The sequence below is a fragment of the Schistocerca gregaria genome, chromosome 8, assembly GCF_023897955.1.
Source record: "Schistocerca gregaria isolate iqSchGreg1 chromosome 8, iqSchGreg1.2, whole genome shotgun sequence".
Taxonomy (NCBI): Eukaryota; Metazoa; Arthropoda; class Insecta; order Orthoptera; family Acrididae; genus Schistocerca; species Schistocerca gregaria.
In genome coordinates, this window is record NC_064927.1 from 265,659,751 (window position 1) to 265,685,069 (window position 25,319).

At 40.2% G+C, this 25,319-nt stretch overlaps 1 protein-coding gene across 6 annotated transcripts in view; it reads left to right on the forward strand.

Annotated features, from left to right (window-relative positions):
• The window catches only part of LOC126284374 (protein bric-a-brac 2-like), a 204,018-nt gene that overhangs the window by 97,715 nt on the left and 80,984 nt on the right, over positions 1-25,319 (forward strand). For all 6 annotated transcript variants that reach the window (XM_049983252.1, XM_049983257.1, XM_049983258.1 and 3 more), the window contains exon 5: positions 11,608-11,719. In XM_049983252.1, the coding sequence (XP_049839209.1) occupies positions 11,608-11,719 (112 nt within the window). The remainder of the gene's footprint in view (positions 1-11,607; positions 11,720-25,319) is intronic.

Here is a 25,319-nt window from a genome sequence, read left to right on the forward strand (position 1 = left end):
ACCTGAAGGAAATTTAAAGAGGCCTTTGGAGAAAAGAGAATCAGCTTTATAAATATCAAGAGCTCTCATAGAAAACGAGTCCTAATCAAAGCCCCCATGTGGATCCGGAGGTTACAATAGGCCCGAGGTATTCCTGCCTGTCGTAAGAGGTGACTAAAAGGAGTTTCACATTTTTCGGCCTTTATGTGATGGTCCCCAGTAGGGTTTGACCTCCATTCTTCAAAATTTTCCCAAAGAGCGAGAAAATTGGGGAAGGGCACCTTACAAGGTGCATCGTGTCCATCATGCATTGAGATCTTTAGATCACTTTCTCATCACATTGCAGTCCCAACCATTCTCCATCTCTTGGACGAAGACATGGGTGCATTTTCACCATGCCCAATGCAGTGTTACTTTCTGTGTCGACTTCTTTGCACCTGATATCCAGCACGGTATCCAGTCCATTGTGATAGGGGACCATGTAACCGGTTGACCACACAGGGATTGCTCTGCTGATGCCTGCGCCGTTAACTCCCCACATATGCCCATCCCCCTAGGGCATTGGGACTCCCAGAAATTGGCCATCCTGCCTGGTGGCCTTTGCTGCGTGCTGGGTGGCATCCTTGGGGAGGGCCTCTAGTCAGTGGGTGGCATACGGGGAGATGACATGCGATGAAGCGTAGTCCATCATCTCTTGATGGTTGCAAAGCACCAGCAGTCTCTAAGCGATCACTAGCTCAATTCAACACACAGAAGTATGACCCCAAATCGTTTCCCTCCCTGGCCCCACCATTAGAGGAGCATCAGGCTAAGGATAAGAGCGGATCTTATTCGCCACCTTGTATGTTTGAGAGCTGATGGGAAATCTTTCATGGTGGTGAATCCTCAGTTTTTTTGTTGAGCATTTGGACGACAAGTTTGGGGAGGTGGAGGGCTTGTCCAAAATGAGGTCCGTGTCAGTCTTGATCAAAACAGCATCCTCTGCCCAGTCACAGGAGTTACTTGCTTGTGACAAGCTGGAGGATGTTTCTGTAACCATCATGCCCCCATGCCCCATAAGAGCTTAAGTATGGTTCAGGGTATCATATTTCGCAGGAACCTTCTTTTGCAGTCCGACGATGAGCTGCGCACCAATTTAGAGCAGCAAGGTGTACATTTCGTCCGATGTGTCCACCAGGGTCCGAGGGATAATCATGTTGCCACCGGTGCCTTCTTCATTGCCCGAGAAGGTCAAGATGATTGTCTACCGCTGTGATGTAAAACCCTATATTTTCCCCAATGCAGTGCTTTAAGTGCTGGACGTTCACCCATATGTCTTCCCGCTGTACTTCCCACGTCACATGCTGAAATTGTGGACACCCATCACTTCCCAGCACTCCATGTGCCCCGCCTCCCATCTGTGTCAAGTGCGGAGAGCACCACTTGCCAGACTGCAGGATTCTCCAGAAAGAAAGGAAAAATCATGGAGTACAAGACCCTGGACCGACTGACCTACACTGAGGCTAAGAGAAAATTTGAACGCCTGCATTGTGTGCTTATGACATTGTCTTAAGCTGCAGCTACAACAGATCTAGCACCATCAGCTCCGCCAACCCAAGTCACCTCTCTGAGCTGGAAGACTACACGTGCCCCCTTGATGGTGAGGGGGCATTTCCTTCCTTGTTCCTCTTACACCACCTACTTTGGGAGCAACACCTCCTCAATCATTGAGGACATGTGTCCCCACTTCTAAGCCGGAGAAGCCATAGTCTTCTTCGGCTTCTCTCACTACGAAGGGGTCCTTTGGGTCACTCCCTTCCCAGGTTACTACTAGTGGGAAAGACGACACCCACCAGTGGCTGAAGATCCCAAAAGCAGCTGGTCATACAGCTTTACACTCATCCTCAGTCTCAGAGACTGAGCCAGTGAAGTCCTCCCAGCCATGGAAACCCAAGCAGCAGCGAGAGAAATCCAAAAAGAAAACCCCTAAGACCAAGGAAATTGCGGTGGCACCCACACCACCACTACCTACTTGCTCTGCGTCTGAGGATGGGGTGGAGACTATGGCGTCTGCTGAGGACCTAGATCTTGCCAGACCCTAAGACAAAATGGATACAGACTGCTCAGGAAAAAGTTGGTGGCAGCAGGTGACCCTGAGGCATAAACTGCCTCATTGAATGTTCCATGCCTCCCCAGTCTCATGTTGACGTCATCCATCAGTGGAGTTGCAGCAGTTTTTTCCACTGCCTGGCTGAGCTATGGCCACTGTTAAGCTTTACACCTGCTATCTGCATTGCCCTCCAGGAAACCTGGTTCCCGGCAATGCAGACCCCCTACCCTCCGTGCCTATAGGGAATATTACAGGAACCGTAGTGACTATAATCGAGTGTCAGGTGGAGTTTGCGTTTATGTCCTAAACTCAGTCTGTTGTGAACGTGTGCCCCTTCAAACCCCTCTTGAAGCTGTGGTTGTCAGAATAAGAGATAACTGTCTGTAATGTATATCTTCCTCCAGATGGTGCAGTACCCCTGAATGTATTAGCTGCACTGATTGATCACCACCCTAAACCTTTCCCCATTTTCGGAGATTTTAATGCCCATAATTCCTTGTGGTATAATACCATGCTTATTGGCCGTGGCAGAAATGTCGAAACTTCACTCTCCCAGTTTGACCTCTGCCTCTTAAAACACTGGGGCCACCACACATTTGTGTGTGGCTCATGGTAGTTATTCGTCCATTGATTTATCAATTTGCAGCTCAGGACTTCTCCATCTATCCATTGGAGAGCACATGACGACCTGTGGGGTAGTGACCAATTCCCCATTTTCCTGTCACTGCCCCAGCATCAGGCCCACGGACACCTGCCCAGATGGGCTTTAAACAAGGCGAACTGGGGAAACTTTCACCTCTGCTGTCACCGTTGAATCTCCCCCACACAGTAACATTGATGTGATGGTTGAGCAGGTGACAACAATTGTTTCTGCAGCAGGAAACGCAATTCCTCACTCTTTAGGGTGCCCGAGGCATGAGGCAGTCCCTTGGTGGTCGCTGGAAGCCACTGAAACAATGAAGGAGCTTCGACGAGCTCTACAGCAGCATAAGCGGCACCCTTCCGTATAGCACCTCACAGCCTTTAAATGGCTCTGTGCCCGTGTTCACTACCTTATCTAAGACGGAACCAGGAGTGTTGGAAGAGAGATGTCTCGACCATTGGGTGCCATACCTCACCTACCCAAGTGTGGGAAAAGATCCAACATATTTTCGGGTACCAGGCCCCAACAGGTGTCGCCATGTTACCATACATGGCATGTTATCTACCCACACAAACATGATTGCCGAGCACTTTGCTGAGCCTCTTCATCGGAGAATTATCCCCACCCTTTCGCACACTGAAACGTGAGCAGGAAGGGAACGTCCTCTCATTCACTACACACTGCAGTGAATCCATTTATAGAGTGGGAGTTTGTCAGTGCCCTTGCACATTGTCCTGACACAGCTTCTGGGCCTGATCGGATCCACAGCCTGATGATTAAACATCACTCATATGACTACAAGTGACATCTCCTCATCATCTTCAATGTGGATAGCTTTTCTGTCAGTGTCGTTTCATTCATCTGGAACCAGCACTTTACCGTACTGACGATTCACTCACTGTAGTTGAGACATATCGAGTCCTAGGACTGGTTTTCGAAGCTCAATTGACTTGGCTCCCTCATCTTTGTCAGCTTAAGCAGAAGTGCTGGCAGCACCTCAATGCCCTCTGTTGCCTGAGCAACACCAATTGGGGTGCAGATCGCTCTACACTGCTGCAGCTGTACAGAGCCCTGGTACAATCCTGAATTGACTATGGGAGTGTGGTTTATGGTTCGGTTGGACCTTCAGTGTTGCATTTGCTTGACCCTGTGCACCACTGTGGGGTTCAGCTAGCGACAGGAGCTTTTAGGATGAGTCTGATGACCAGCGTACTGGTGGAGGCTGGTGTCTCTCCAATGCAGATCAGACGTGCACAACTGCTCGCTAGTTACGCAGCACACATTCGTAGTTCCCCTGAGCATCTGAATTACTGTCTCTTTTTCCCGTCCCGCGGCAGTCCATCTCCCACATCGGCAGCCCATGCCTGGGCTAACGATTGTGGTTTGCGTGCGGTTCCTTCTCTCCCGAACTGGAGTCCTCCCCTTTACCATCTCTACTTGTGGTCTGTTCACGTATGCCTAAGTGGTGTACGCCTTGGCCCAAAGCTTTGTCTGGACCTTTTGCATGGCCCTAAGGACTCCGTTAACCTGGCCGTTCTCCGCTGTCACTTCCTCTAGATTCTTGACGTGTTCTGGGGCTCTGAAGTGGTTTACACTGATAGCTCGATGGCTGATGGTCGCATTGGCTTTGCCTACATGCATGGCGGCCATATTGAACAGCATTCCTTTCTCAAGGGCTGCAGTGTATTCACTAGAGCTGGTGGCCATTTCTCATGCACTTCAGTATTTCTGTTCATGCCCTGGGGAGTCTTTTCTTTTATGTACTGACTCCCTGAGCAGCCTGAAAACTATCGACTAGTGCTAATCTCGTCATCCTTTGGTAGCGTCCATCCAGGAGTCCATCTGTGCCCCGGAATGGTCCATTCGTTCAGTGGTGTTTGTCTGGACCCCTGGTCACATTGGAATCCCAGGAAATGAACTTGCTGACAGGCTGGCCAAACAGCCTACACGGAAACCACGTCTGGAGATGGGCATCCCCACAACTGACCTGCGTTCGTTATTATGCCGCAAGGTTTTTCAGCTTTGGAAGACGGAATGGCAAAATCTCAGTATGCACAGCAAACTGGGAGCTGTTAAAGGGACCACGAATGTGTGGAAGTCCTTAATGAGGGCGTCTCGCAGGGACTCTGTGGTTCTCTGCAGGCTCCGCATTGGTCATGCATGGGCTTTCCACGGCTACCTACTATGCCGTGAAGACCCACCTCAGTGTCAGTGTGGCGCCCGGTTGACAGTGGCCTATATTCTTCTGCTATGTCCCTCTTTGGCCGCCCTGCTTCATCTTCAGTTGCTGGACTTGTTATCATTGATTTTAGCAGACAATGCCTGATCAGCTGATTTGGTTTTACGTTTCATCCAGGAGCGTGGGTTTTATCATTCGATCTGAGTTTTCGTGCCTGTCCTTTGTCCCTCTGTGTCCTCCACCCTAGTGCTTTTAGGGTGAAGATTTGAATGTGTTGCAGGGTGGCTGGCTTTTGTGGTCGGCCAGTCACTGTAATCTACTTCCTTGTTTACTCTCTTGTAACTGTTTCTTGCCTCTCTCTGTTGTTCTCTTGTCCTCTTTTGTTCCTTTTAGTGTTCGTTGACTTTCCTTCATTCTTGTGGTCTTTCCTTTCCGTTTTGTGTTATGTGTCTTGTCTATTTTATTCTCACACTTGTGGCATTGTTTTATTAGGAACAAGGGAGTGATGACCTCATAGTTTGGTCCCTTCCTCCCTCTTTTAAACCAACCAACCTAAGCAAAGAAGGGAAGGCTGAAAAGGTGGAAGTAGTATATAGAGGTCCTATAAAAAGGAGATGAACTTGAAAGCTCTATAGAAATGGAAGAGGCTGTAAACGAAGATGAAATGGGAAACGTGACACTGTTAGAAGAATTCGATACAGCTCTGAAAGACCTAAGTTGAAAGAAGGCTCTGAGAGTAGACAACATTCTGACGAGAGAACTAATGCCAGTCTTTGGAACGCCAACCATGGCGAAACTCTTCCAGCTGCTGTGCAAGATGTACATTGGAGGTGAAATACCCTGAGACTTCAAGAAGAATGTAATAATTCCAGTTACAAAGAAAGCAATATCAGACACACGTTAAAATTACTGAATTATCAGCTTAAAAAAGACATGATTGAAAAATACTAACATGAATTCTATACTGAAGAATAATAATGTACAGAAAGGTCTGGTTGAAAATTACAAATTTGTAGAAATAAAGGAGACAATTCACTGAAAGGCGAAAGTGTTGCTTCATCGATAGGTGCACAAACGAAAGGTTTGGAGCTTGCCTAGTTGGTAGAAGCTGACCTTGAGGAAGGCCAATTTGAATTTAGGGGAAATGTAGGAGCACATGAGGCAGTACTAATATGACTTACCTTAGAAGATAGGTTAAGGAAAGGCAAACCTACATTTGAGCACTTGTAGACTTGGAGACTTGGAGAAAGGTTTTGACTAGATTGCCTGGAATACTCTCTTTGCGATTATGAAAGCAGCAGGGATAAAATACAGGGAGGGGAAGCTGTTTTGCAACTTGTATAGACACCAGACAGCAGTTATAAGAGTCGAGAGGTGTGGAAGGGAAGTAGTGTTTGAGAAGGGAGTGAGACAGAGTTGTAGCCTATCCCTGGTGACATTCAGTGTGTACATTGAGCAAGCAGTAAAGGAAACCAAAGAAAAATTTGGAGAAGAAATTAAAGTCCTTGAAGCCTAGGGAGAATTAGTAAAAAATGCGGGCTTTGCCGATGACATTGTAATTCTCAGGGACAGCAAAAGAATTGGAAGACCAGTTTGAAAGGAATAGACAGTGCTTTGAAAGGAGGGTAATAGATGAAAACGAACAAAAGCAAGGCATGGATGATGAAATGTAGTCGAATTAAAGCGGAAGGTGCTGAGGGAATTAGATAAGGAAATGTCTAAAAGTAGTAGATAGGTTTTTCTATTTAGGCAGCAAAATAACTGAATATGCCTGAAGTAGAGGGGAATCAAAATACAGACTGGCAGTGGCAATAGAAGCGTTTCTGAAAAAATAAATTTGATAACATCAAACTTAGATGTGTTAAGAAGTCTTTTCTGAAGGTATTAGTCTGATGTGTAGCCCTTATGGAAGTGAAATATGGACAATGAACAGTTTAGACAAGAAAAGAATATGTTGTTGTTGTTGTTGTTGTTGTGGTCTTCAGTCCTGAGACTGGTTTGATGCAGCTTTCCATGCTACTCTATCCTGTGCAAGCTTCATCTTCTCCCAGTACCTACTGCAACCTACATCCTTCTGAATCTGCTTAGTGTATTCATCTCTTGGTCTCCCTCTACGATTTTTACCCTCCACGCTGCCCTCCAATACTAAATTGGTGATCCCTCGATGCCTCGGAACATGTCCTACCAACCGATCCCTTCTTCTGGTCAAGTTGTGCCACGAATTTCTCTTCTCCCCAATCCTATTCAATACTTCCTCATTAGTTATGTGATCTACCCATCTAATCTTCAGCATTCTTCTGTAGAACCACATTTCGAAAGCTTCTATTCACTTCTTGTCTAAACTATTTATCGTCCACATTTCACTTCCCTACATGGCTACACTCCATACAAATACTTTCAGAAACGACTTCCTGACACTTAAAGCTATGCTCGATGTTAACAAATTTCTCTTCTTCAGAAACACTTTCCTTGCTATTGCCAGTCTACATTTTATATCCTCTCTACTTTGACCATCATCAGTTATTTTGCTCCCCAAATAGCAAAACTCTTTTACTACTTTAAGTGTCTCATTTCCTAATCTCATTCCCTCAGCATCACCTGACTTAATTCGATTACATTCCATTATCCTCGTTTTGCTTTTGTTGATATTCATCTTATATCCTCCTTTCAAGACACTATCCATTCCGTTCAACTACTCTTCCAAGTCCTTTGCTGCCTCTGACAGAATTACGATGTCATCGGCGAACCTCAAAGTTTTTATTTCAATTCTCCATGGATTTTAATACCTACTCCGAATTTTTCTTTTGTTTCCTTCACTGCTTGCTCAATATACAGATTGAGTAACATCGGGGAGAGACAACAACCCTGTCTCACTCCCTTCTCAACCACTGCTTCCCTTTCATGTCCCTCGACTCTTGTAAATGCCATCTGGTTTCTGTACAAATTGTAAATAGCCTTTCGCTTCCTGTATTTTACCCCTGCCACCTTCAGAATTTGAAAGAGAGTATTCCAGTCAACATTGTCAAAAGCTTTCTCTAAGTCTACAAATGCTAGAAACGTAGGTTTGCCCTTCCTTAATCTAGCTTCTAAGATAAGTCGTAGGGTCAGTATTGCCTCACGTGTTCCAACATTTCTACGGAATCCAAACTGATCTTCCCCGAGGTCGGCTTCTACTAGTTTTTCCATTCGTCTGTAAAGAATTCGCGTTAGTATTTTGCAGCTGTGACTTACAAACAGATAGTTTGGTAATATTCACATATGTCAACACCTGCTTTCTTTGGGATTGGAATTATTATATTCTTCTTGAAGTCTGAGGGTATTTCGCCTGGCTCGTACATCTTGCTCACCAGATGGTAGAGTTTTGTCAGGACTGGCTCTCCCAAGGCCGTCAGTAGTTCCAATGGAATGTTGTCTACTCCGGGGGCCTTGTTTCGACTCAGGTCCTTCAGTGCTCTGTCAAACTCTTCACGCAGTATCGCATCTCCCATCTCCCATTTCATCCTCATCTACATCCTCTTTCATTTCCATAATATTGTCCTCAAGTACATAGCCCTTGTATAGACCCTCTATATACTCCTTCCACCTTTCTGCTTTCCCTTCTTTGCTTAGAACTGGGTTTCCATCTGAGCTCTTGATATTCATACAAGTGGTTCTCTTTTCTCCAAAGGTCTCTTTAATTTTCCTGTAGGCAGTATCTATCTTACCCCTAGTGAGATAAGCCTGTACATCCTTACATTTGTCCTCCAACCATGCTTGCTTAGCCATTTTGCACTTTCTGTCGATCTCATTTTTGAGACGTCTGTATTCCTTTTTGCCTGCTTCATTTACTGCATTTTTATATTTTCTCCTTTCATCAATTAAATTCGATATTTCTTCTGTTACCCAAGGATTTCTACTAGCCCTCATCTTTTTACCTACTTGATCCTCAGCTGCCTTCACTACTTCATCCCTCAAAGCTACCCATTCTTCTTCTACTGTATTTCTTTCCCCCATTCCTGTCAATTGCTCCCTTATGCTCTCCCTGAAACTCTGTACAACCTCTGGTTCTTCTAGTTTATCCAGGTCCCATCTTCTTAAATTCCCACTTTTTTGCAGTTTCTTCAGTTTTAATCTACAGGTCATAAACAATAGATTTTGGTCAGAGCCCACATCTGCCCCTGGAAATGTCTTACAATTTAAAACCTGGTTCCTAAATCTCTGTCTTACCATTATATAATCTATCTGAAACCTGTGAGTATCTCCAGGCTTCTTCCATGTATACAGCCTTCTTTTATGATTCTTAAACCAAGTGTTACCTATTATTAAGTTTTGCTCTGTGCAAAATTCTGCTCCCAATCCATATTCATCTACTACGTTTCCTTCTCCCCCTTTTCCTACTACCGAATTCCAGTCACCCATGACTATTAAATTTTCGTCACCCTTCACTATCTGAATAATTACTTTTATTTCATCATACATTTCTTCAATTTCTTCGTCATCTGCAGAGCTAGTTGGCATATAAACTTGTACTACTGTTGTAGGTGTGGGCTTCGTATCTATCTTGGCCACAATAATGCGTTCACTATCCTGTTTGTAGTAGCTTACTCGCACTCCTATTTTTTTATTCATTATTAAACCGACTCCTGCATTACCCCTATTTGATTTTGTGTTTATAACCCTGTAGTCACCTGACCAGAAGTCTTGTTCCTCCTGCCACCAAACTTCACTAATTCCCATTATATCTAACTTTACCCTATCCATTTCCATTTTTATATTTTCTAACCTACCTGCCCCCTTAAGGGATCTGACATTCCACACTCCGATCCATAGAACGCCAGTTTTCTTTCTCCTGATAACGACATCCTTTTGAGTAGTCCCCACCCGGAGATCCAAATGGGGGACTATTTTACCTCCGGAATATTTTACCCAAGAGGATGCCATCATCATTTAATCATACAGTAAAGCTGCATGCCCTCGGGAAAAATTACAGCCGTAGTTTCCCCTTGCTTTCAGCCGTTTGCAGTACCAGCACAGCAAGGCCGTTTTGGTTATTGTTACAAGGCCAGATCAGTCAATCCTCCAGACTGTTGCCCTTGCAACTACTGAAAAGGCTGCTGCCCCTCTTCAGGAACCACACGTTTGTCTGGCCTCTCAACAGATACCCTCCGTTGTGGTTGCACCTACGGTACGGCTATCTGTATCGCTGAGGCACGCAAGCCTCCTCACCAACGGCAATGTCCACGGTTCATGGGGGAGGGGGGGGGGGGGGGGTGAAGAATATAAGCTTTAAGCTTTTAGCTTTGGGAATGTGATGTTACAGAAAAGTGCTGGAAAATTAAATGAGTAGGTCACATAACAAATGATGTGCTGAATAGAATTGGGGAGCCAAGAAATTTGTGGCACTACTTGACTAGAAGAAGGGGCCAGTTGATAGGACACTTCAGAGATCTCAATGAATTGCCAGTTTACTATTGTTGGGAAGTGTGTGAGGGGAGGGGGTAAAAATTCTTGAGGAAGACCAAGAGATGAATAAAGTAAGCAGATTCAGAAGGATCTAGTTGCAATGATTATTTTGAGGTGAAAAGGATTGCACAGAATAGAGTAGCATTGAGAGCTGCATCAAACCAGTCCTTGTACACACAGCAACATGTGTGATTAAACAATTTTTCTTCAACACCATATGTTACTTTTTAAGAGTGCCCCTTAATATAGAGCATCTCAGCAAAGGCAAGACATTGAGAATGCTTTATCTTTGATACTAGGTGGTTACAAAAGAGGAATTGAACAGCTTTTTTTTCTGCTTCCTCCTAGAACATTGGTTTTATTCCCATCTCTGACATTTTGACTATACCAGATTGGAGGTGGAAAGGTGATGCAAGGGAGTCTCACCTTGCTTTACTATTGTCAGGTGATCAGATAGGGACTCTTGTCAGGTGATTAGATTGGGGAGAGGTGCCTCTTGCCGCAGATCAATTGTGAGTCAGCCCTCATCAGCTCTGTGATCTGCAGACTGGCCTGGCTAATACACTTTTACTGCTTTATATTGTTCCTCATCTGTGGCATCAGTACTGCTTTCAGTGTTCATTCGTATCACTCCGACGTGCTGTTACAATTCAGTGCCCTCACTGTTTAGTTCATTAACCCCCTTAACTAACCAGCAGTGTAAATCCTCTCTTGCAGATGACTCTGTGGCTCTGTCCTCACTCAAGGTACTTTTCCATCAGTTACTGAGTGGCAGACACTTCTTCACACCTCATGCAGCAATGTGATGACAAGTGTTAATGATGTCTCCCCCCTCCCCCACTCTCCCCCCTCCACTCTACCCCCTCCACTCTACCCCCTCCACTCTACCCCCACACTATCCCCTCCTCACTCTCCCTCCCCCCCCTCCACTCTACCCCTCCCCTGTCAATTCTCCCCCTTCCACCCTCTCTACACCCCACTCTCACCCCTCCCTCCTCTCACTGACAGCATATGATATTTATATAAAAAAATCAGCCTGTGAGAGAGATGTTGAGGAGTGATATGCCAGCTAGTGCTTTTATAATACTAGCAGTTTGTGTTGACCAATGTGGTTTACACTGACGGGTTTAGGTTCCAGTATAAGTGTCAATAGTCTTTTTGTGATAGTGTTATAGGAAGAATTCTGATTCCAGTAATCAGTTTAAGTCCTTCTTTCTTTTTAAGTGCAATGAAATATGGTTATTCTAATAAGAAACTGTTTTGTGTGTGATGTAGGATGATTCGGACAGCAAAGACCCTCCACCATCTCCTCTGGATGTACCTGGTCCATCAGGACAGTCTATCATTTCTTCTCACCATGCGGTCAACAGTGAAAAATCAACAACAGGTAAAATTCAGTAATACTTGCATGTCACAGGGTGTAGTTTCCAGTTTCAGAACATAAGAGCACTGATACATTCTTTTTCTGGTGCTGGAATACCAATCCCAGTATATTTGTTTGAGTACTAAGTATGTGTGCTTGAGTATCTTCACTTGAAATGAAGACTTTCCTGATCATTATTATTTATTCTGGATGTTCTGAGGTAAAACTACTGTCATTCTTCACACTGTTCTTTATGGTCTGGCCTCTAGACAGCAGACACCTCCTTGTGGTTTCATTTGTGGTATTGAAGGCAAAATGTTAGGAAGGAGATGACTTTTATGATCATTAACAATATACCATTATTAAGATCTTACTCTTATAAAAGAGGTTGGTACACTGGCTCATTGTATTAATGCAGGAGGAAGAGAGAATTCTTGTACCAGCTACAGAATTAAGTTTCTTTTCAGCAAAATGGAAGTGTTGGTATTCCTCAACTGTGTCTTACACATTAGTTTTGAAATTTCAGATGAACTGCAGAAGAAAGTAAATTTCATAATGTCTTTGGAAATAGTGTCTAGTCATATGCACATATTTATCTATTATACAATATTGGGGTAGAAATGAATGGGTAATTTAATGGTGTGCCTGGAGGTCCTTCAAAGTGAGAAAGTAAAGTTCTGGGATTGTTTTGAAGGTCCCTGGAGAATAATGGAGGGAGGGGGATGGCAAAGATGTAATGGGAGGTTATCCATATAAAACCAGAGATTTATGGTGATATGAAATCATCTAAATGAATTATTGTGTGAATGACCTTCAGAAATAGTGCAAGATATGTGGAAAACATGGAGTTAATGATAGATAGAGGGTGATGGGGGGGGGGGGGGGAGGGGGGGGGGGAGGGAGGAAGTGTTGTGCATGGTAAGGTTCAGTGACCAAGAGTTGATGAGGATTGCCCAGAGGTCAGTCACCATCTGTCTTAAGCAGTGGATACGCCAAGTTAGGGACAAACATTTGAGAATGTAGTGGGGGTAGAAGAGAGGGTGATTACAAGATAAATTGACATTAACCCAAAAGGGCAGGAGAAAAACAAAACACGATGATAAATACGGTTGCCTATACAATGTTAGTTGAGATTTTTGGAAAATACATGTCAGTTTGCTATGGAGAGAGCCCAATTTATGAATTCCTGGTACATTAATAGTAAGAGGCCATCTGTACCATACTTCATTTTTGGTCTTTGTTGTGTCTCAAAGAATCAGTTGACAGTTCCTCTGTGAACCTCCTTTAACGGTGTCTGTAAGACACTGCTTTGGTGACTTGAAAGTATTGAAGTTTGATTGTGGGCTTTCCCGTAGCGCAAGTTTTGTGTTCTTATTTGTTTGTGGATTGACTGTATATTGGTAAATGAATACTGACAAAAATTTGCTTCTTACCTTTAAGTACATTCTTGGTACCGTATATGATACATTAAATGTTTATGTGGCTACAGGACACCTTTTAGTTTTGGAATTCATGCAAACCTCCCAGTGTTGGTCCTCTGCATTTTTCTCTTTCCATGAATTTTTCAAACTTTCAGGAAACATGGCAGTATGTTTTTTTGGAGACATTTGTGCTAAACTTTTTTCCACTTGTGAGCTGTAGGTAAATAGAACTGTTAGAGTCTTCCAGTAGCTATCAGATTTTTGAGAGATACCAAGCACCATATCAGGTACACTATTTAAAGTGCTAAATATGTTATGTCAGTATCATTTTGTGCAAAATACTTGTACAATATGTGGAAAGCTGCAGCAAGTTGTAGCTACAACGTAACGAATAAAAGATTACAATTACAGTCAATGGAAAGTCATTGTAGTAGATCACAACTGCAAAAATATAAATTTCAGCATTAGTGTATCTCTCCTGGTTCTGATATTGGTGCTACACTCTTGTGAGCTCCAGTAGGAGAGTGCAAGTTGCAGTGAGATGACACGCTTTGTTATAGTAATCTAAGTTAAAATGTGCATACCAAAACGGGAAAGATGATTTAAAAAGTTAAATACACTGAAAGAAAGCAATTCTGTCGATGTCTACTTTGTTCTATAGAGTTACAGAAAGAAAGCAAACAATTCTAGCCATTGTGCGTTAAAAAGCATGTCATGTTAACTTGCACCCTCCCTTATTTGTTAAATATGTGTCCCTTTTATTGTAATAGGTGTAGCACCTGATAGTATATTTATGAAGAGTGTGTATAACTTTGGCATAGTAGCACGTAAGCAAATAATGCATGTCAAGATGTGAGTTATTTATGATATTCTTTTTTATATCAGTTCTTATTACAGTTTCTGAAAAAGCTTATTAGCTTTTGGTTTCAAGTTGAAGCATGTGGAGTATATAACTTTCCCTATTTTAGCGTAGGAAGTAACTGCCGATTTTGTTTTGAACCAGTAGTTATTTGAGACCTTTACTGTCACAACCACTCACTTCCACTTCTGTGGGTGTTATGCGATAAATCCCATGCACAATATTGAAAATGGCCAGAGGGTTTGGTTTCATTCTTTAAACATTCAGGGTTTCAACAGTGCCAGCAGGAAGCAGCAGCTGAGAGCAACATCAAAAGGTAGGAAAACTATTTAGTACTTTTCCCCACTGAGGGTTTCTCAGTAGTAATATTATTATTACTCAAGCATCATCTCCACAGTTGTATAAAATATATAGCTGGCATAGGTTACTGCCTTTTTTCACTATTAATCAGCTGAAATATGAGTGGCACTGTTAGAAAATATAATCATCTTCTTCATGTTGTACTACTCTGTGACATTCAGTTGTAATTTAATTTTGTTGGGCACTAATGTAATTCTAAAACTGCTCTGTACTTCCAAGGTTTGCATTGTTGCCCATTTATAAACATGCTGGTGGTCACTGGATGGAAGATACCAACAAGGTCAACTTTTTATTCTCCTCGCCCTTTCCCTCCTCCCGCTCTGTCCTTTCTGCATTTGTCCTCTGCACGAGATTATTCTCTGATACTCATAGGCACTTTCCTTTCTAGTATTAGATGTGTTTAAGTTAAATGTGTTAAGTCAGTGGAAATCGGAGTCTTTGACTTACTCAGACTGACAGTGAAAAAGACTGACAACATAATTAGAACATAAAATCATAATTGAAAGCAGTCCTTTTGTCAGTTGTCATGATGGAAAATGGGTTAAAGCATTAAAAAAATCATATCAGATTGTTCACCTTTAAATATCTTTACTGCTTCAAATCGCAAGACAAGGGAAGCAGCCACAAATACTAGAAGTATTGCCCATCATAAATTCCAATTAAAATTAATTCTTCAAAGAGGTTCTTTGTGTTGTTGAATGTGTTCAGATAACAAATAATTTTACCCTGATACTGTGTTTTAATAACAACCAAAAAATTTAGATTTGCTTGAAGATAAAAAGAATTTATAGATTTCTAGTAGTTTTGTCACTGTGGAAATGAGTCTCATTAAATGTTACTGCTTTCTACCATCTTTGCTTCCCAATACGGTTGCCTGAATTTTATTTCGCCATAATGCCACATTTTGTGTGTGGAATAACTATGTATCCATACCTGTGTGTGTGTGTGTGTGTGTGTGTGTGTGTGTGTGTGTGTGTGTGTTCAATATTTTTCAAATTTAGGGCTGTGGTATAATATTCTGCTGTCTCTGAATTTGAAATACAAATTGGGTAGGTATCTCTCTCAGAAAATAAATATATTGTGCTAAGAACTTTCAAATTTTTTTTTTCGTTTTGAGTACAGTATTTTATATCCAGGTACTTGAATTCAGGTTCATTTTGTTTAGTATTTAATGTTGGTCACAGTTGTAGCTTGCTCATGACTATATCTTTACAGTTAGGCAAGTCCTAGGGAGCAAAATGGTGTACAGCATTATTTAAACAATTCTCCAGTATATATTGCATTTGTTTTTCTAAAATCCTGATAATTTTAGCCTAAAGTTAATTACATTGTGTCTTTCCAGAGAATTTGGGAAGACTACCAAAGGCGATAAAATTTATATCTGCAATTTTTTTTCCTTCCTTTTTATCAGATTTGAGTGCATTCTTCTCTGTACATTTGAAAGTCTGTATCTGTCCACTGTGATGGTTTATATTTTAATTTTGCCATGTCAAATAGATTACTAATTGCTCTAGGGGATAGATCAGCAAATAATGTGAAATAAGATTCATTTGTTTATTACTGAATGACTACGTCTTCATCCACATCTAAAACTGAAGTGGCAGTTACAGTGTGTGAGTACTTGCAAAAATACTGAGGCCTTTTAGATGTAAGTTGAATTTATTGTCCATCTTTCACAAAAGTGTGAGGATTGAGTGCCTACTTTACCCTTTCTGGCATTAATTCTTTTATAACATTATGTACATTCACCATGGGTTTGGCACATGTATTTGATGTTACACAAATTTTGTAGTACACAGTGGTGAATTACAATGTTTTGAAATTACTAAGGAAAAATTATAGTTTATGATGATGGTATCATTAACAGTGATACTTTGAGGTAAAAGATCATTAGAACATTTAAAGAATGTTCTGCCTTCATATACACAATACAGCATGAATTTTCCTTTGTGGCCAGACACAGAAAACTACACTTGGAACACTCACATGTGATGACAGTGTGTTGCTTCTCAGTGTGTGTCAGTAGGCAGTAGCCAGAGACAGAAATGCACAATTCGCTTCCAGTGTAACGTCCATAAAGCTGTTTTGAAGTTCTGTGGGTGTGTTATCCTTTTTGTCCCTATGTTGTTTGCTGATTATGGAGTGCTCTAGAGGGCAGTATTGTCTGTATGGTTTGTCTCGTGGGATTCAGATCAGAAAGCATGCCAATCACTCCATGCAAGTGTTAGTCTCATTATTTAATATCTCGGACTGTGGACAGTTGTGTATTTCTAGATAGTTTGACATCCGTGAAAATGATAACCAGGTCCGACAGCACTTTAGAAAAGTGAAACACTATGCGCTATAATTTTGCGACAGCAGTGTTAGCTTAGCCAAAGTACAATGCTTCGCACAATGCCCTCTCATTTGAGCTGATTGGAGCTAACATTTTTGGCCAACTTTTGTGTGTGTGTGTGTGTGTGGGGGGGGGGGGGGGGGGAGTGAGTGTGTGACCCTCTGACAATTAAGGCAAATGACTACTTGCTTCAGTGATCCATCTGAGCTTTCACTTAGTCTCTAATGACTTTGTCATTGACATTATGCCAAACTCCACTCATCAAACTCATTACCAAATACACATGGCTCTTCTGATTGTTATCACCACTACCACCTTGTAAATCAAAGAGTCCATGTCCGTCATTATTTAATGTTCTAAACAGTTTTAATATAGTAATATGTTCTTTGTTTTCTTCTCTCACAGTCCAGAATTGCTCATTATACTGAACTGGAATTCATCTGAGAACATTTAATCTCGTAGTCTTTCATTTCAGTAATGATATTCAGTACACCATAATCTTGTGTGGAGTTCCATTTTGGAGGGAACAAAGTGTGTTCATCTTAAGTGCAGTTGTTAGTGGATGCCAGAGTTCCCAGTAAAGTCTGAAATATATGGAAGTGTAGCAAAATAGCTCTTATTTGCAAATTGGGCAAAATAATGATTTGTTTCCACCTTTCGTAAACCTATTAAAATCTACACTTGCACAGCTGTTCAGCTGGCAATAGCATGTGTGTTCAGTGCAGAGATTCCCCCCTCCCTCCCCTCAACACACACCGCAGTTATGATCGTTCATAATGTTTCAAATTGGCCAACTCCCCTTACAAGGCACATTGTAGTCATTCTCCATCAGAATTATTAATGGTACACAGCAGTATTCTGCTACAATTTATCGCTTCTTCCGGTGCTTACTGTCTCTTGCAGTCATGATAGCAAAGTCACTACTGCAAATTTTTCTTCAGCAGTCAGTTCTAATAGTTGCCTTGCACTGATATATATTTCTTGCAGACTGTTTGCTGCAGTTCATGAGCTGTGCGATCTTCGGTTTTATATAGAAAGCTTTGGTCGAGTGAACACGTGGTTGTTAAAAACAATATTAACTTGTGCCATGTGTGAAGACAACTTGTGTTTGTTAATTGTTCGTTTCCCTACGAAGAATGGGGTGATATTTTTTTCTGTATATAGTTTTAATTTTTTGAAGCTGTTTTAGATACTTTAATTCCTGAGTTTGATTAGTATATTCCAGTTAATATACTTTATTGTACTAAATTATGTTCTCTGTAGATGTTTCCAAATAACTCTAGCTTCAACAAGAGGATGTGTTCGAGTTTGTCAGTGATAGACTACAGCATTTTGTGTTTAGAGACAACATAGCACTTAAATGTTTAAGACTGGATCTTGGACTTGAAGAACTGAAAGGTATTTACGAAAGCAGTAGTATGAAAGAGGAAAGACATACAATAGTAAATTACTTTATTGGGGGGGGGGGGGGGGGGGGGTTGGGGTGTAATATCTAAATCTGAAAATTTTCCAACTCTTCTGACGGAGAACAAAACAGTAGTTGTCATTCCTTTTGGTGTTTGTATTCTCCTCTTACCGTCTTGTCTCAATCGTGAAGTATAAGTTTCTTCTGTTGATAGTCACTATTAGTATTTTTTCCAAAACAGAATGAATTTCTGTAACTTAACTGTTGAATAGGACTGCTAGCTTGCAGCCCAGGTGTTTGTTTTGTGTGTGGACTGTTAGGTACTTAGAATGTTGCCTTTTAGTGTTAAATATAATGTGTTCATAGGTCACTCTTTATGGTTTCAGTATGTAAGAAATTTGCATTGCTTAGGCTCAAAGGTACTCTCAAACTGGCTAAACAGATAAAAGTATGTAGTAGCTATGTTCATTATCCCAGTGAAATGAAAAGTCCTTGTGAACCTCAGTCTCCCTTAAGAGGGATTCTTCAGAAAGTATATACTTTACTGGATTTATTTTGTGAGAACTATGTTTTTTCAGGTAAGTGGTGTAGTGAGCAAACAGTACTTTTTTTCTCACCACTCATTGGGTGTATAAATTTTACAGTACTTTGACTTGCTCGACGTTATTATAGTATATTATGTTAATTTTCTTTTATTGCATTTAATTTGATTTGTGTGTCTCCATGTTACATTAAATCCAGAGTACACTGCTGTAATCAGTTTGTGATGATGTATTTTCAGTGTAATGAAATATTGATCTGTGAATGTGTGAAACACATTTTTTATGGGTAAAGAAAAAGTGAGCAGATGAGTTGTGGCTACTATAAAATTAACTTGGAAAAAAGTACTAAATAAGTACTTACAAAAGTCACATTGTAAAAGGTACATGCACAGTGTAAACACTGGAATAAAAAATTTAAATGTTGAGGTCATCTATGAACTCAAATATTTTTACATCTTGTTTTCAGTTTTTTGTTGGTGATAGACATTAAAGCATCCTTCTTTTGTGATGGTTGTAGACACTACTGCAACACATTTAGTTTCTGTAACAATTTGTTTATTTTCATTATGACTGTCATGCACCCCACGAATTCACTTGACATAGATAAAGGCAGCACAGTAGACGTAAGTTACCTGTTCTCCCCATGTGACTATAGATATGATTGACATTAGATGTTCTATACTTATACTTTGCTCAAATAATTTCTTGATTTTTCGTTTTGTGAGGCTTCCTTTGGCCTAAATATAAAAAGAAAATGAAAGAAAGCTATTACAAATCTGAACAAAAGCAGAACCCCTCTGTACCTTTTAATATTTATTTGGAGTTCTGAAACAGTGTTTCTGAAGAGACTGATAAGTATTAAAAAGCCTCTTACTTAGTTATGAAACCATATATATTTTCCACATATAGTTCCACAAGAATTAGGAATGCAGGTCTGTAATCTGCAAAGTAGATATGCTAACTTACGCGTGGACAAATGCCTGTAAATCTTTTTACGCCAGTAGTGACAAAGCTTTTGTTTGGTGTGAGTTTGACGAGTAAGCTCAGCCCGCAAGTGGATTTTTAAAATAATTGTCATCATGCCATTCAACTTGGATTGGTCAGGACTGGTGACAGTAGTTCCAGACACAGTGGAAAAATGAAGATTCTCCGTGCAGTGCAATACTGTGATACGGTTGCAGGGAACTCGCCTGTTTCCTGAACTGTTGTCTTTTGTAGGTAAGATTATATTATTCGCATTTTTCTTAGTTTATTGCATTATTATAATGAAACTGCTGCCAGAAAAATCAGAAGTCAGTTTTGTTATGTATCGTAGCAGTCTGATTTCATGGATTTAAGAGAAAAAATATTGAATTATTCTCTGTAAACCTGCTGTAAATATAACTACTTCATGATATTTTATGCTTATTATATTTTTGCTATAATAAGTAACACTGCAAATCAAAATGTAGCCATCACTTTTGTTTGAAGTAATAGATCAGGTTTGTTCCGAGCAAGTTACACCCGTTAAAAAAATTAAAAGATGAGAGCTTTTTTTAAAAAAATTCTGGAACTTTTGTTTGGCATAGTATAGCATTTTATGCACAAAGGAATGTGTAGAAATGATCATTCATTGTAGCTAATATTGGAAATGTTGTAAATTAACCTCTTGGTAGTTTGTCAGTATTTTCTCTACATATAGACTTTCAGTTGCTTTGTCTTCCTTTAATTATGTAGTAATGGTTGACTAACAGTAACTTAGCTTCTGAATCTGCTAGTTGGTATATGTTCATATCATTTCCAAAATTTCTGAAACGACATGCACTTGTTCTGTTTGCTTTCAGTTTATTTTGTTTCACAGCATATATGCCCTTATTTTCCCTTTCCCTTAGAAATGCTTATGATGCCAATACAAGTTTTACTTACTAAGATTATTGTCGTCTTAATGTTACACACTTAAAAAGACTGAATTTCCTCTTTTTCCTTTCTGCCTTTGCTTTAAAAAAAAAAAAAAAAAAAAAAAAAAAACACCAAATTTTGGGTTAGTTTGTTATATCCATTACGTAGAACATTGACTTGGGAGATATTAGTTTGAACTAGAAAACCCTAGACAGAAAATGTTGTATAAGAATTCAATAAGATATTTATATAGAAGGTTTTGTGTTACAGAAGGTTGGTCTATTATTTGGAGTCTGTTCTCTTGATTCTAGTCACACCAGAACAATGAAGCAGTGTGTTTGAGCGTTCATCTGAAATGAAATGTGCAGTCTTGCTCTTACACAAACAGCAACTTAATTGGTACCATTACTAAACACACTAGTAACATATTGGGTTCATTATTCAGGGGACCTAGTTTTATATGTTGGGTGGTGGTCTTCCCATAACTTTTACAGACTGTCAGCGTAGTCCTTTAATAAAGGAAATAGGCAATAGGTGACGAAAACAGTGTGACAACAATTTCTGTCTATATATAGGAGCAACGTCTCTTACTCATGAAAACCATGGTGAGCAAAAACTTAATGAGTTGTTGTTATTCTGATTAGCTCAGTGTTGACTGAAAAGATCTAGAGTAACACAACTGAAAGTATTCCTTCTCTCTCTCTCTCTCTCTCTCTCTCTCTCTCTCTCTCTCTCTCTCTCTCTCTCTCTCTCATCCTCTCTCTCTCTCTAATATATAAAAGATCTGTACCACAGTTTGAAGGCATTCTATTCGATAGTGGGACAAAGCTGCGAGGCAGTTGGGAAATAATGAGAGGTACAGCAATTGTAAGATAGGCAACTCTGGTAACAATTTGTTTATAATTTATTGATGATTTAATGCCATTACTATCATTAGCAAAGTCACTGTGGGTGAGGAAGACTACAAAAAATATCTTCTGCTTATTCAGTATTACAGAGTGCGTTTAAATAATCCAAAGCAGAAATACAATTTATATGCCAAGTTTGTTCTGTACACTACTGATGTATCTCTAGACATGTTCCATTTTAGTTTCAAGCGTGTCCTGCATTGTATGGACACAGGAATTTGACTTAAGAACAACTTACTGGCATTTGTTCATATTGTATGTTTGCCAGATGGAGCTAAAATGCACTTCTTTCTCTCAGCCTTGGAGGGAAAAGATAAGTATAGAATAAGTTAGGTTGACATGTGGCGGGCAAGTTTTTAAATTAACCCACAGAATTCTTTTTCAAAGATGAGGAATAAAACATGGTATTATGCTGCTGTTAGTGATAGCGAGCAAAGCAAAATAAAGAACATACAAAGTCCTACTAAAATTAAAATATTTATTTCATCTCTTCAGGATGTTGTATTTGTTGTACAAAACAGATCAAAACATTGATCGTATGATTCCAATAATTTTTAATCATATTAGCCTTTCTGACAAAGTTTATGAGTATGCTTTCAAAATAAATAATAAAAATGCCTGTAGACACTTGATTTTAAAAATTTACACTGTTATCGCACTTTCTGTAGAAATTCATTTTGTACCATTTGGTCACTTTCTGCTTAGCAGTTTCAGGCATTCCTTAAATGCTGATTCCATTAAATTGTCTCAGATTTCATAAGGTACTAAGGTGTCCCTCTACTGCAACTGCCTGTCATCTACAAAAGTTAAAAGAATCTTGCTGATACTTTTTCTAATTAGGTGCGGCCAGTTCTGTGTTAGTGGTGGTTGATAGTGACTCGGTTGGCAGGGTCTGCCGGATGGCTCGACGGACACGGGTGTGGTGCACGCACTGGTGCGTCGAATCTGTCTCGCGTGTGTGGGTGCTATTTGCGGATGCGCCAACGAGACACAGGCCGACGACAGGCGGAGAATGCGTCTCGCAAGGTAGTCACTTTCTGCAGTGGTTGCAGACGGTGCCCTGCCATGTGTACGGCATGTTTTACACATTTCCATTCTCAACCACGTTACCGTCGATGGAAGGATGCGTGACAGTGTGAGGCCAGAATATGTGGGTGGAAGTGGATTTGAAGCTATTTCAGAAAGTTCCACTGCACACGAATTACATATGTTTGTGGGTTTCTGTTAGCCTCTGTCTACCTTCCAAGGGAAATTCTTATTTTTCCCGTGGATACTTCTAGAGACTTCTTTCCGAATTCACTATTATTATTTAAAGTTGAAATCATATTGTCATTGTTGAAGTCCTTTTTTTTGTGTTTTTTAAGTAAAGGCTGTGGTTGTTGTTTGTTCCTAGTCAGCTTAAGTGCAAGTATCATGAACCACATTTTTAATCTTCATCTGTATTTCTGTACGAAGACTTCTCAAATTCATTTTATAGGTTTTAAAAATATAAGAACGCACTGTGCAAGGAACGAGGAAAACAATAGTACATATTATTACGTTCCAGCAAAGAAGAAATCTTATGCTGGGCCTTGTAGTGGTTGAACAATAGTCATTCATAGAAGTGTAACACATCATTGGTAAAACACTAAAACTGCTATTATATTACATTTTGTGGAGTGTATAACAGATGAATCACTAGGCTACCACTTATACTTAAATGATGATTGCTACCAAAATTAAGGCATCGAGTAACCCATGATCTGATGCAAGTAGAATGGATAACTTAGATGCTGATTATAAAGATTTGCTTTTTGAAATTTTGACAGTTGAGTGCAATGATGCAAATTTTTGTAGATAATGTTTACAAAGTAATGCTTACTGACATTCTAAGTCAATGTCTGGCTCAGGTCTCAAACTATAACATTTCCTCATGCAGGTAGCACTCTCCCCCTGAACTGTGCAAGCATGTCTGTGAGTACCTCAGTCCTAAGGTTATGCTGTCTATGAATGACAAATGTCTATGCCAACTCTTGTTCTTTTATACAGTTTTGTTCTGTTCGTGTAGGAAAGGATTGAGCAATAAAACTTGTTTCGAAATCTAGAGTGCTAATAACATATTGCCAGAAGCTGGTTAAAAATGAGAGTCAGGTTTGGAAAATGACGAGGAGGTGGGGGGACAATTGCAAACATAGAAAGACAGAAATTCATAGAAAAAACAAGAGATTGGTTAAAGCTATAGTGGGGTAAGGGGGAGGAGAAGATTACCTCTCTGTTAATCTCCAATCACACACACCAGTAATGTCAAATAACAGCATGGACTTAGGTATTTCTTTTCACTGCCACATTTTTCTTGAGTCTGGCAACCAGTATCACCAATTTGTAATATTAGTGAGTGGAGCAGACTGTCGCTCACTGCCTTGGCTCTTGCCAAGCATCTAGTCTTTATGTATTCTGACTGCTCCACTGTCCATTACTCATCTGTTCATCTGCATCCTCTTTTAAAACCATCTGATCTTCTATTCCCCCCCCTCCCCCCCCCCCCCACGCCACACACACACACACACACAAACAAATATCTGTATCATCTTTTATCTAATTATCAGCACTGGGCCATTAATACATTGGAGTGTGAGTCTCACTTATTAGTCCATTTGTACTGTTAATTCATCTGTGGCACCACGTGACCATCGTAATTTAAGATTTGGAATATTTTTGCTTTACAGAAAATTAAAAAAAAGTACACAGTTGTTTTAATTTTCTAGACTGCAGAATATATACAACATTAAATTTGATCGCAAAGAACAAGCAGAAACAGAAAACTGCTTTAGGTAAAACAGTCTCTTCAGGAGTATACATACTTCAGAGTAAAGGAATGTGCAAAAAGTAATGACATGCCAATCATGGTGAAGATACTATCAATCTGTACAGTAAGATCAGTCATTTCGTATGCTTATCTTAGGCCATATGTAAGAAAGGAAAAGCAGCTGTCACATGAACATAACAGACGTAGGTGAGTACTGAATGCAAAAGACATACCATTGTCATACAGGAGTCAACTTCAATAAAGTGTGTGGATATACTGACAAGATGAAAAAGGGATAAAAGAAACAGTTTCATTGCAGATACTGAAAATAAATCAGCATAAAATATATATGTTGTGATAAGACAGCAATTGTATAATAATTTACTAAAATTACACTGGAGTACAATTTTTTTTACACTTAATCATTACAAAATATAACCTGTTGAAACCAAGATGATGAAATATACAAGTATGTGAAGTAGATCAAACCTGTTTGTGACTTGTTTGAATATGTGGCACCTTTGGCATAAAGTGCCATATCTTTGGACTCAGGCATCTTTGTACTGCCTTTTTTGTTCTCTGCTCTTAGCACACGACTTCTGTACTGCCATGTTGTTCTTGCTTACTTCAGTGCTGAATAAATGTATAAATGACATCTAAAGTGTGTTATTATCGCCCTACGATATATGTTAACCACAAATCCTTAAGCAGACTAACAGCTGTGCGTGCTTGTGAAGGGTGATTTCCAGGTAAGCTGTCCCCAAGTAAGCACTGTTGCAAACAATATTACAAAAAGAGATATAATAATATGGAATAAAAGTAAGGGCTAAGAACAAGGGGAGAAAAAAACACACACACAACACATCTGAGAATCTAATGGTGAAAGTGTAGTGAGTAAGTGATAGGCAAATATATGTAACTAAAGTTAAATGCCAAGGCTTAAAATATAAATTTTAACATTTGAGTACAGAATAAAAGATATTAAGAAGAAGCAATCAAAATAACAAACAAAGGTTGAGAGACTGCCAATGTAGACAAAGTACCAGCTCCCAGAACATGAACACAACAGAGACTGACATCAAGCATGCATGAGCAGATGGAGAAGGGAGACAAAAGTGCGAAGTGCAGTTG